We start from the raw sequence: 13,048 nt of genomic DNA on the forward strand, positions 1-13,048 counted from the left end.
CTACCCATTACATTAACTCTTTCCCCTCCATCTCGTCAATAAAAAGAAAACGCTTTCCTGACCAGTTTTTACTGCAAACTATATTTCCGCTATTATCCACTAGGTGGTGCTCTAACCCAATAATTAACCACTTATAAAACAGTGTATATGTTTTGAACGTCATTCTAAATCTGATTGCTCTGAAAGTCCTTAACAAAAATGCAATTATCTCAGCTTTTTGCTCAAAATCTGGTATTTTTGAAGAAATCTATACATATTTGAGAGGTGAAAAAAGAGAACAAATAAGGAGAGGATGAAATGTTTATTTCCATTGTTTGTCTGTTTGTTTGGAAGCAGAGGGTCTGTATTTTCTTTTGATATATTGAAGGCTGCAGCTTGCTGGCAACTTTTTTTAAGCTGGCGGGGAAAGGGTTAAAGTAGCTATTTTTCGGTACTTGAGAGAAATCTAAAAACTTTTTATTTAGCCATAAAGACCACCTGGGGTTCACTGGATGATGTTTCATGTTTCCTGCACTGCCAATGACTTAGTATTTTTGTCTTGTTTTCAGTAGAAATATTCAGCAAAAATATCTGCCAATGGGGTGAGAACATTTTTCTTGAATTTAATGTTTAAGAAAAAACTAGACTTATTTACTTAGGTCATTTTACTCATTAAAAACATTAATCTTTATTTAATCATTTTTCGATATTTGTACTGAAAACAAGATAAAAATACTACCATATTTTTCGGTCTATAGATGGTTTCATCGGACGCACGTGATACACGTCTGGATCCGAACCTTACTTCCGGTTTTGTTTTTTTAATGCTCTGACTAGTTGCTAAACTGATCTCTTCAACAAATGCCTCGTCGAAAATAACAAATGTTTTGGTTTCCTAGGTAATCTATGTGTTGTTTTGTTTGCTTGTTATATAAATAAACTGTGTTTAAAGAATTCGTTGTTATTTATTATTAGCGGCGTTTACCGGAAGTTATGTGCGGACCGCGACAGCGGTTTGTTTATGTTGTTACCGCTGAAACGGTCTATAAGGGGCGGGTTTTTTTCATATCTTGACTGGTGCTGCGTCTTACAATCAGGTGAGCCTTGTAAGTCAGTATGAATTAATTTTGACATTTATGAACTCTTCATATATTATTAAAAAATACTGAAAATCTATTTAAACTAAATAAGTTTTATAGAATAAAGTGACACATGTCATAAATGTCTAAGTTATTTCTATAGTAAATAATGCCCCTGGACACAAAAATATTCTAATGTCATGTCATTGACCCATATATTGACAGTTCTTACTATCTCCTATTCATAATCACCCTCCTATAAGCTTCTCTGCTGTATAAGCGTCTCTCCTTAAGATCATTGATGCTAAAGAACCATTGCTGATTTTCAAGGGTACGTTAACAAGAGTAATTATATAAGACACAGATTCTTCAATGCAGCTCACCACGGCAGGTGAAGGATTCAGAACATACAATGTTGTTAACTTGTTTACGCTGTAAAAGCAGCAAGTGATTTATAGATAAGAGATGACAAATCACTCACTGTTTGATGACTCAATAGCACCTAACTGGAATCTCAGCACTTCTACAAAGAGATTAAATGATAATCTCACAGGTCCAACCTTCGGGTCTATTTGGCTGTTAGATACCAAGTGGGACCACAGAGACCACAGGTGATTTATCACAAAGCGATAACTGACATCCGTTTGTTAAGATTCTTGGACTTTGTATAACTTAACTCCATTCTTACTGTTAACGTCATTATTCACTGCTCTTTGTTCTCTGTTTTTTTAACATAAATTGTTTTGTATCAAATATAAGGAAAGCAGTTTGAATGTCTCTGTAAATTACGTGGCAAAGTAAATATCACTCTAAGTTACTCTGATCTAACCGTGTGCGCCTGTGCGGTGTTTGTTTCTTCTAAGATGGAAAATGAACACAGCTTCATAATGACAACAGCCTAAGGCTCTTGATTTCGATAACAGTATTTGTAAATGAAGCTTTATACATTATATACTTACGAATATAATATACATTATACTGCTGAATTTACAGCTCATTTCAACAGTCAAATATTTGGCTGTTTGTAAATTGCATAGTTTGCATCCGACAGTTACAATGCAAATGCAAACCTTGTGATCTCTTGACGTAAATGCAATATAATATTTAAGCAATAGCGCTCGAGTAGGCAATCACAGCCGTGATGATATAGAGCTATATCACACTCCTATTCGAGCGATATTGCTTTTATACAACAGTTCGACGGCACACGTTTGAAAAACGAAAACTAGAAAACAACAACAGAGTTATTTTAAAAGCCTCTTTGTTTGAGAACTACTTCTTCCGCCACGGATTTGAGGGCAGCCAGAATGACAGGTAACACTTTCGGCTGCTTTGAATCTCATAATAACTCAATGGACGGATAGGCGTTTCTTTATATTAACGTTTCTTGGTCACAAAGTGTAGTTTTAAGATTAGTTCAGTCGAGAATATATATGTATTATATTTAAATCTACAGTCGATTAGTAAAGATAGCGCATGTTTGAACGTTTGCTTAGTGAGATTCGGTACGTTTGAGAACCAAAGCATGAGCGGACGTCAGTGTTTACTTGCCCCGCTGACCACCGCCCTCTCTGGGCTACATATCTGACAGGGATTCCCTGGCTCTGATATTCGCCTTGTCTGTGTTTGATGGTCAAAATGAGATCAAATCAGCAGTATTCGGTGTCATGATAAAACTATTACTTGTTTTCTTATTCATATTTAGTGTCTTTTGTGTTGTTATTGTTTTGGCGCGAGGTAAAAGTTAATAAAACTATACTTATATAATGTTACTATTGGTTTCCCATTTAATCTTAACGCGATACGAGCACTCGATTATTATTAAACTTTGTTCTTGTCAGTACTATATAAAACAGTTTTTTATAAATGTCAGAGAGATGTTTTTGCATGCTGCTTATAAATATACCAGTGGCGATATTCTCATAACATGTTTTAATAGTCACGTCGCGATTAAATAAATGATCAATGTCCACATTTAAAAGCTGCGGTGCTTACCTGCAGTTCCACGGTGTTTTCGCGTTCTGATAAGAGATATAGCTCCAGAAAAAATTTGTGTTTACATTCCTCTTTCCAAGTGTCCACATGATGTGACAAGACATTACTCCCATTAAGTTTAACGTAACATCCAAGAGCGCTGATCTTTGACGGAATAATAACTTCCGATTGGGATTCACCGACTGACACACAGAGAGTGTTTAAAAACAGCGCGTCTGTGTTTTTCCATTCAGAGATGAGCCTGTTTAGGACCTCCATTCACTAGGTGGCGGAATGATATGAAAGGTGAAGCGGTTACTGTGCCGTTATCAGTACAATATCGCATAGCTCTAAGCCAATCAGATTCGAGAACCAGAAAGAACTGTTGTATAAACATAACTATATTATCAGTGGTGTATTAAAAACCTTACATAATGAACTGTAGTGTTTTTATTACCTTACAATGAGCTGTTTTTATCTACATTACTTCTTGGAAGTCACTGTCATTTTTCTACAGTAGCCCTAAACAGACAAACTGTACAGAGCGTATTTCGTCCATATGTTGTCTCAGACGACGACATGTTTTCCTATGGCGGCTACCGTAGCTTCTCTTTGCATTTGCATTGAATTTGAGCTTGGATGCAATTCGAAATCTCACGACTAGATGCCTCTTAATAACACCTTTAAGTAAACATAAGTAAAGGCATTAACTAACATGAACAAAAAAAAGATAAATTCTTGAAAAGAAGCAAAAAAATAAAATAATAAAAAATGGCACGTTACAACGTTTCAATTGTGACAGTCAACGGAAAAGATAATACTTTAATATTTTAATAAAAATCTCCTGATAATGTATCATGCTAGGGGTTGGCCCTATGACCAAAATCTTATATCATGATATGAGTTATTTTATATTATGATAACAATATGTATCGCGGTAGAGTTGTCTTTTAATAAGGTTTTTATGTTATTAAAATCTTTGAAACCATACAATTTTCATAATATATGAATATATTCATAAGGCAGAAAAGTGATTTAGTCAAGTCATTTTCTCTCACTGCTGTTTGATTAACACGAGTGACAGACAGGAGCAAAATTAGGTAGCTTCCCCTTTAAAGGGACACTCCACTTTTTTTAGAATATGCCAGATCTTCGGATCTGGCGCTAGCACTTTTAGCATAGCTTAGCATAATCTGATTGAATCTGATTAGACCATTAGCATCGTGCCTAAAAAATAACCAAAGAGTTTCGATATTTTTCCTATTTAAAACTTGACTCTTTTGTAGTTACATCGTGTACTAAGACCGACAGAAAAATTAAAAGTTTACATTTTCTAGGAAGATATGGCTAGGGACTATACTCTCATTCTGGCGTTATAATCAAGGACTTTGCTGCCGTAACATGGCTGCAGGCGGCGTTATGATATTACGCAGCAGCTAAAAATAGTCCCCTTGGTATCTTTTAATAGAAGGGGACTACCCCTAGCCTTTGTGTGCATATGATACGCCAGTCCTTCCCATTCACTTATATGGCGAATTGTTTTGCGTCGTTTAATTTATTGGTTTCTCATTTGTTTTCTGTTTTTTGTACCAATTGTCGCTTGGGTTTTGGGTTAGAACAACTTTTTGTAACATAAAATGACATCCAAACCCTGATTCTAACCCCAACTTCAAGCGACCAATATTAATGATTTAAAAATAGACAAAACATGGAGAAACCTATTGTATATTTAATTACATCCAAAAGCAAAACCTCAATCTAACCCTAAACCCAAGAGAAAATGGTTTAAAAAACAGAAAACGAATGAGAAACCAGTAAATAAAACATCACGAAACGATTCGCCATATAAGTGAATGGGAAGGACTGGTGTATGATATGCACGCAAAAGCGGAATTTGGCGTATCTATTGCACAATAATCACACTGCATTTCATTTGTACGCATCTTGGTGAGAATGAGTAGGAAAAAATAAATGCTTAGAAGGGGAAAACGTTTTCTGTATGCGCGGTGCAGAAAATGACAGAGGCACGAGCGTTTGCTGACTAGTGTTGCCAGATCTTGCGTGGAAAAAACAGCGAACATGAAAAATCCAATAATAAAACGAAATAAATATAAATGCTTTACCTCAAAGATTAAAATATTGGGGCCGGAATCTTTACACTTTATTAACACCAAAATCTTGATCGCTTCATGAGCCAAAAGCCTTAACGATTATGCGCCAAAACTGTATGTACGTACAAAAAAAAGAAGGACCTGGCAACACTGCAAGACAGCCCGCTGTGGAGCAGCCTCAAAAATGCGTACAATGCACAACGCCAAGACGGAGGTTTATTGCAAAACATTACGCTATTAAATTATTTTGGTCAAAGCTGTGAGTGATAAGCATTGCGAGACGGCACAACGCTGCTATGGTTATCTCTGTGTACATTGTAATGAACTGAACGTGAAATGTATGATGATGGGTACTGACATGTTACGCAAAAACGTCAGATTTGGAGCCAAGGCATGCACAGAAGGAAATGTCCATGGAACCCGGAGGCGGAGCCGCTGTATCACGCTTCTGCCCAAACGCTTGCACACCCAATTCAAACACGCCCCTTGAACGTCTCATTTGACTGGCTTGCTAAATTAAACTAAGTTAAATACAACTAATTTTGTTGGTGTGAAATAACCTGAAAATCGAAAATATTTATATTTTCAATCTTCCATTAAAGCTACGACAGTCCGTTTAGAGACGCTGTCAATCACAAATGTCAATGATAACGACACGCCCCATTTCTATAGCATCAAATTATTAGCTAAAATGAAACATATCACAAAAATGAACAATTGAACATATATCAGCGTGATGATAACTACCTTAAAAGACCAAAACCATCTTTTGGAACATTTTATTGGTAGTGTAATTTTTTTTAATTTTTGACCCAAATCACGTTCGTTTTGCATGGGGTTTATGACACCAAGGTGCGATCAAAAAGCCAGCAGCTTCACTTTTCAGGATGTATGAGGCACACCCGGTTTTAATTAGGGCTGCAACTAACGATTATTCGATTAATCTGCCGATAATTTTTGGGATTAATCGACTAATCGGATCAAATATATATATTTACTTAATTAGATGTTTTCATGTCGGTGGTGCGGGAGCATGTGACGTCACAGACCAACTAATCAATAATGAAATTCGTTGACAATGAATGTCATAATCGTTTTTTTTATCGATTTTATCGATCAGTTGTTGCAGTTCTAGTTTCAATAGAACTTTTACAACTGCCTTGCTTAAATACGTGTGCAAACTTTATGATGCCCCTATAGACATCCCTACATCATGCTATGATATGCTGAAAAAGTGGGTCTTCACTGAAGTGGATATTAAAACATAAACATGTTTTGTAATTGCAGACTCACCAGAGAAGGCTTGATGCCAACGCTTTCCGCTGCCTTAAAAGCCAGTGTGAGATTTCGTCCCTTTAGAGAAAAGAACGTCATTCAAAAACGAATAACTGACCATCATAATGTTAAATACAGTTAAAAACAGTCATGTAAAACACTCCAAAACATGATGAATCTGTCATAGAGGCCTTTCGCCAGCCTTGACATTCACGACACACGCAAAGCTGCTTCGTGAATAATTCACAAGCATAATATATACCATCTCCTTCTTCAATCACTATTACACTTATGGCTACAGTTTGTAACAGCTCCGCGGACCACAGCGTTTTTAATGTGTGTGCGTGAGCGCATCAAATCAATGAACACAGAGGAAAGCAGGAGACGTGTTTGTTTGTCATGTACATTGTGTTGACACCGCTCTATATCCCATCTGTTTATGTATCCTGTCAACAGTAATCTACAGAAGGGAGTAATTCGATACAACAAGCAGGTCAGAAGACAAGAAGCTCTGCCTGTTAACATGCTGTGTGTGATCAAAAAAACGTGTCAGGCACCAAATAGAGGATATATAATTTATGTAACAATTCAATGTTATAACCTTCATCTAAACAACAGATGTGTATGTGAGTACCTTGTCATGGCTGAAGAGCTCCTGGTAAGGGATGTGTGCTGGCAGGTAGGTGTGTAAAAGAGCACAAAACGCAAGGCCATCGCTCCAACTGCTGCTGAAGTTTGTCACATCTATATTCTATAAAAGAAAAGAAGGAGAAATATAAATGGTGTTTTTAGACCATGTTTGTTAGCTTTGGGAATATCTAGGATTATAGTGTACAGTAGGCTTAAAGATTAGCTTAAATACATTTATTACACGGCTCTCTGGAACGCTTGATTCTGATTGGTTAGTTGAGACATTTGCAGGTTCGTTCTTTTCAAATAATAACCGCTCCAAAGTAATAATGCATAGCCGGTACTACATGTACGATTAAAATCGCTCCGCGCCAATAAAGATTACTGTTTGGCGCCATCTTGTGACAAACACTGGACAACCACAACTACGAATGGAACATTTTGACATTAATTTTAACATGTACGGAAAAAACAAAACATTTAAACAGTGGATAGAAGAACGAACAACGACAAGACACAGAGAGCTTACTGAGACTGAACTTGATAAAATAGAGCATGACAGCTACGAAGCCAACAAAAAAAAACAGAATGGGCATTAAAACTTCTCAAAGACTGGCTAAAAGAGAAAAAAATGGAGACAGACAAGTATGAAGCAGAGGATCTTAATAAGGTATTACGATCATTTTATGCATCTGTGCAAAGTTTCGCGGAAGGATAAAAATAAAATAAAATGTTTCAAATTCATATTCATGTCCAGTTTTTTTTCTTATGTGGCAAGTAGCCGTGTAATAAGCGGGATAATGTAGAGGCAGCCTGTAGTTATCGCGAAATAAGCCCCTTCAGTGTGATACAAGACCCTCCGCTTCGTGTCGGGTCCTGATCACACTGTCGGAGCTTATTTCCCGATAACTACCGGCTGCCTCTACATTATCCATTACTTAGACACTTGCTCAGGCTGGGATGCATAATCTTGACAACGCCGTAACTCATTGTTCTCAGTTGTTTTGCTTTATTTCTGTTATTTCTTTGAAAGAAAGAGTACTTAAAATTAATAAAATGTACTCACTAAAGGGTTAAGCCCGGAGTATTTTTTTTTGTGTACGTGAACCTATGCGCACAATTGAATGCACAGCTTTGCAAAGTATAGTTTATTTGATATGTACGTTTACACAGACGTTGGACGCACACTCTTCTGATGATGCACTGCACTGCAAAAAAATATTTTCAAGAAAAAAAAATTCTTAGTATTTTTGTCTTGTTTTCAGTAAAAATAAATTCTTAAATTAAAATGCTTTTTCTTGATGAGCAAAACGACCCAAGTAAATAAGTGTAGTTTTTAGACCAAAAATTTAAGTGATTTTGTGCATAAAGCACAAATCTGCCAATGGGGTAAGCAAAAAATCTTGAAAATTTTTCTTAAACACTAAATTTAAGAAAAATTTCCTTACCCCACTGGCAGATTTTTTTTATTGTTTTATGCACAAAATCACTTAAATTAGAAATGTTTGGTCTAAAAACTACACTTATTTTCTTGGGTCGTTTTGCTTATAAAGAAAAAGCATCTTAATTTAAGAATTTTTTGATATTTTTACTGATAACAAGACAAAAATACGAATAAATGTTTTTCTTGAAAATAATTTTTTGCAGTGTGTAGGTGCGTATGCCTAAAAAATAATGGACCACACTTCAGCTTTTAGGATTAGTGTTTGGCTTATGCTAGGTACACACCAAAAGATTTTTTACATCTTATAAGATTTTAAAAATGTGATAGACCACAAACATGAGGATAAAAAATCCTAGATTTAACCGTTTTGCTCCTATTGTGTGAGTCTCGACTGTAAACACAGGAAATCTTGCAAAATCTTGCGAGACTTCAGAATAAGCATGGCGTACGATATGCAGGAAGAAATTTCAATGATAGTGTTTGAAATTATTTTCAAGGAAAAAAAGAAAACGGTCTGGGCGAAATTTGTGGAGACAGTGGGAACATGTTCCATCTCTGCTGTCCACATCAATTTCACTTTGTGCTGCGCCATGACTGCTTCCGTCTTCCATCATCTCGCTTTCTGGTTGGATATTGTTTAGTAGTGCACGCGTATGTCCTCGGGGTCCCCCCACACATCAGGATTTCCGTTTGTGAATATTAAACGTTTAACTCTTTCCCCGGCCATTGACGAGTTATCTCGTCAATTAACTCTTTCACCGCCAGCGTTTTTAAAAAAAGTTGCCAGCCAGCGCCAGCGTTTTTCATGATTTTCACCAAAGTTTAATGCCTTCCAGAAAATGTTCTTCTTTAAATATATAAAGATACAATATACCAAATGAAAGAACAGACCCTCTGCTTTCAAACAAAAAAACAGTTCATCCTACCTTCAGTGGTTCTTTTGTAATCAGCTTTTGAATATGGGTAGGTTTCATCATAAACACCAAATTTTGAGCAAAAAGCAGAGATAATTCCATTTTTGTGACGGACTTTTCATAGAGATTCCATTCAGAGCGATCTTTAAAACAGACACGGACATGCAGCCGCTTGCAATCATACAGTAAAAGAAATGGACACAGCGACCCCATTGGATTCAACGGAGACAAGTGAAGTCAATTAGAAGCACGCACTTCCTGGGTGTCGAGCGTACTGCGCAGACTCAAACTAACCTTAATGACGTAGATGTCACGTGAGCAACCTGTCTGACAACTGTAAGTCTTCTAATAGCCGTGCCACGGGAAATCTGAATCACCTACTGAATCTTGCAGAGACGGCGAGCGTGAACAGGAGCACATTTTGGTTAGTATTCTGATTAATAATGTCCCTTGACTTTATGCCTCCACGTCCACTCGATTGCCTCATAGTCAGTAAAAGATTGCCTGTGAGCTCCTCTCCCAGTCCATACGGTAATTTCTCTACTGTGCGACAGAAAGTCGCAGGTTATGACGCAATCGTTAGCCTATTTTTACAAAAACTGCTTCTACTGGGCCATAACGTAAGATACATGGTAATGGAGCCTTTTATACATTTTCGTGTTTCTTTAGAAATAATTAATGGACAAATGGAGTCTTTAAACGCCTCAGATGTAAAGTTATTCGCTGTCAAAGTGACGCCAAAATGAATGGGAGTCAATGGGATGCTAACAGCAGATGGGTGTTCGCTAAGCAATGGCGGCATCCAGGGAAGCTTCAATGAAATATGAAACCCTGCCCCCCTGCTTGCAATAGGTCAATACTTCCGGGTTTAAAAAGTTGCGGAAGGGCGCCACCTGGTGGATAATAGCGGTATTGCGGAAATTGGCAGGGAAGCGTTTTTTCTCTTGATTGACGAGCTATCTCGTCAATGGCGGCGAAAGAGTTAAGAGAAAATGCTTCGCGGCCAATGACGAGTATTTTCGGCTTTCCACAACACCGCTTTATCCATCAGGTGGCGCACTTCCGCAACTAATACAACCCGGACGTAACGCCTCACGTGAAAGAGATAGACCTATGTGTATGTTTTAAGGAATGCTCTAAATCAGATCTCTTTTAAAAGTCCTTCACAAAAATGCAATTATCACAGCTTTTTGCTCAAAATTTTGTGTTTTTGAAGAAACCTACCCATATTTGAGAGGTGATAAAAAGAGAATTAATCTTTCTTTCATTTGATATATTGTATGTTTACTGTAGATATTTAACCTCCTAAGACTCGAGCTTTGGTTTGTCTTTTTTCAGATTTCTACCTTTTTTTGATATTTTGGGGTTAGGAAGAACCAATAAATATAATAACCAAATATTTTTCTTAGAACATGAAGCAGTGTATTTGTCCATGTTTGTGTAAAACAGGTTCCAGTTACACAGAATTAAGTATTATAGTGCAAACATAAAAAAAATTGATCTCCACATGGAGGTCTTAGGAGGTTAAAGAAGAACATTTTCTAGAAGGCATTAAACTTGTGAAAATCATGGAAAATACTGCCGCTGTCTGGCAACTTCTTTTAAAAATGCTGGCGGGGAAAGAGTTTTTTTTTTATATTTCTGATTCGCGATCGGGGGCGGCTCTGGCGTTCTTCCGATCAGGTTCGGACACACCTCACACCAAGGGAAAATCTGATAAAATAATCTGTAGAACCATCAAGATTATCGGGACATAGCTACGATTGTTGAAAGGGGGAAAAGCGGTCCAATATCAGCCCGGTTATCTTTTGGTGTGTAAGGAAAATTACGGTTAGTTGCTTGTAATTATGCATATTATTCGATTTAAATTTAATTTATTTATTTATATAGTGCTTTTCACAATTGTTCAATTGTTTCAAAAAATCATAAAAATATTCATAAAATATAAACAGCAGAATACAGCGGTTAAGATTAACTGTACTAGAGCGTAGTAATAATGTAACATATATAAGATGGTGCTAAGTTAGGCCAACCTCAATGTCAGTTAAAAAAAAACCTAGATGAAAAACCATGCGGTACAATTCCTAGGAGGGGAAAAACCCTTGGACATAGCTAATTCTATACAGGATATACTATATAATAGTTACGATTTTTTTTTTTACAATTTTTGGGGATTAAAACATTAAAGGGGCAATCAGTAGGATCTACCCCCATCTAGTGGTGGAATTGTATTTGCATTCAAATGAACATTGCTTACTAGCTCCTCCCCTTTCCAAATGCGTGTTGCAACTACGGTAGCCGTTATGTAATCGCTGATCTCCTTGTCCGTTGCAACTGGTTCATGTGTTCTGAATGAAAACGCGTTGGTAGGCTAGTGCTTTTTGTCCCTCTCTGCTATTATAGTTTATTAATAAGGCGGAACGACATGGAAGCCTCCTTGAACTTACACTTTCAATTTAAGTAAAGAGAAGAAATTCTAAGCTTACAAAGAAAAGTCAGATCACTGGCAGAGGTCATTTGACACCAACGAGGACATATTTATGAATAAACACATTGATTTTGATTAATAAAACACTTAAAATCCTACTTATTGCCCCTTTAAATATATGTATATATACACACAGATAAGTAGATTAGACGGGGGGAGCTGGTGGTCGTTGTTCTGACATTGGCTGGGCATTACGTTAAAGAAAGGCCAGTAGATCAGTGGCCTAATGATTATGATAGTAATTATATGTAATGTGTAACAAAGGCAATGTAAAAAGTGTTTATCTACCAACTTGACCAATAATTTCAATGATTTATTTTGTCAAATCAGATCCTTTTCAAAAGAAGGATGTCCCTTGCCTCGATATAACCCGTCAATGACGAGCACTAACAAGTATCAATTCATGGTCTGGTGGTACGTGTGTTTTTAAGTAAGGACAACCGCTTTAGTATTCCCTAACTTCCCATTTGAATGGGACATACGTCAGCTCAGACAAGAAAAATGAGCTCGTCAAAGCGTTTCATTTTATCTTTATGTGGCTTAAGTGACGGAGGAAAGTAACAGGTTAAAGGCCAACGCGCCTGACAAAACCAAATACCGTACTGCATATTTCAAATAAATAGCGTGTGACATAAGATGTAAGACAGACGGGAAGTGGACTGTTATTATAGCAATAAAAATGTCAAGATGGACATGGCAAACTCAATACACTGTTATCTCATTGTCTTTCACTGGACTTCCTGTCACTTCCTGTTGTGTCCCATTGCAGTTGTTGTTCTTTGTGTGAATGCATGCATGTCTGAGTTTGGGAACGGGGCAAAGGGCCAGCGGCAGCCCTCTTGGGCTCGGCCCTCATCGGCCCCTGCTGGGCCCTTAGGGTCTTTGCACTTTGCGAATATCTTTTGATTTAGAATCAGATGTTAGATTTAAAACAAGCTCCATCCTCAGCTAAACCACTTGGGGACAAGTTTAAGAGGGGTAGAGAAGTTCAACAGCCGTTCATCCAGTGGGTCAGCAGGTCAGCGGTATGGACGTCAACCATAGAGGGACGGTGCAAAGAATCCCACCATCTGTGCTACGCATCTTCTGATGTTTAACATCAGGTGCAATGTTCGAAACCATTAACGCAGTTTTATCATGCATTTGTATTATAC

General features: G+C 37.2%; 1 protein-coding gene across 3 annotated transcripts in view; it reads right to left on the minus strand.

Annotated features, from left to right (window-relative positions):
* specc1 (sperm antigen with calponin homology and coiled-coil domains 1) overlaps nucleotides 1-13,048 on the minus strand; it is a 146,104-nt gene that overhangs the window by 4,123 nt on the left and 128,933 nt on the right. For all 3 annotated transcript variants that reach the window (XM_065284264.2, XM_065284263.2, XM_065284265.2), the window contains 2 exons: nucleotides 7,053-7,169; nucleotides 6,437-6,496 (listed from right to left, as the gene is read on the minus strand). In XM_065284264.2, coding sequence (XP_065140336.1) covers nucleotides 6,437-6,496; nucleotides 7,053-7,169 — 177 coding nt within the window. The remainder of the gene's footprint in view (nucleotides 1-6,436; nucleotides 6,497-7,052; nucleotides 7,170-13,048) is intronic.

The sequence above is a fragment of the Paramisgurnus dabryanus genome, chromosome 5, assembly GCF_030506205.2.
Source record: "Paramisgurnus dabryanus chromosome 5, PD_genome_1.1, whole genome shotgun sequence".
In the NCBI taxonomy this organism is placed as follows: Eukaryota; Metazoa; Chordata; class Actinopteri; order Cypriniformes; family Cobitidae; genus Paramisgurnus; species Paramisgurnus dabryanus.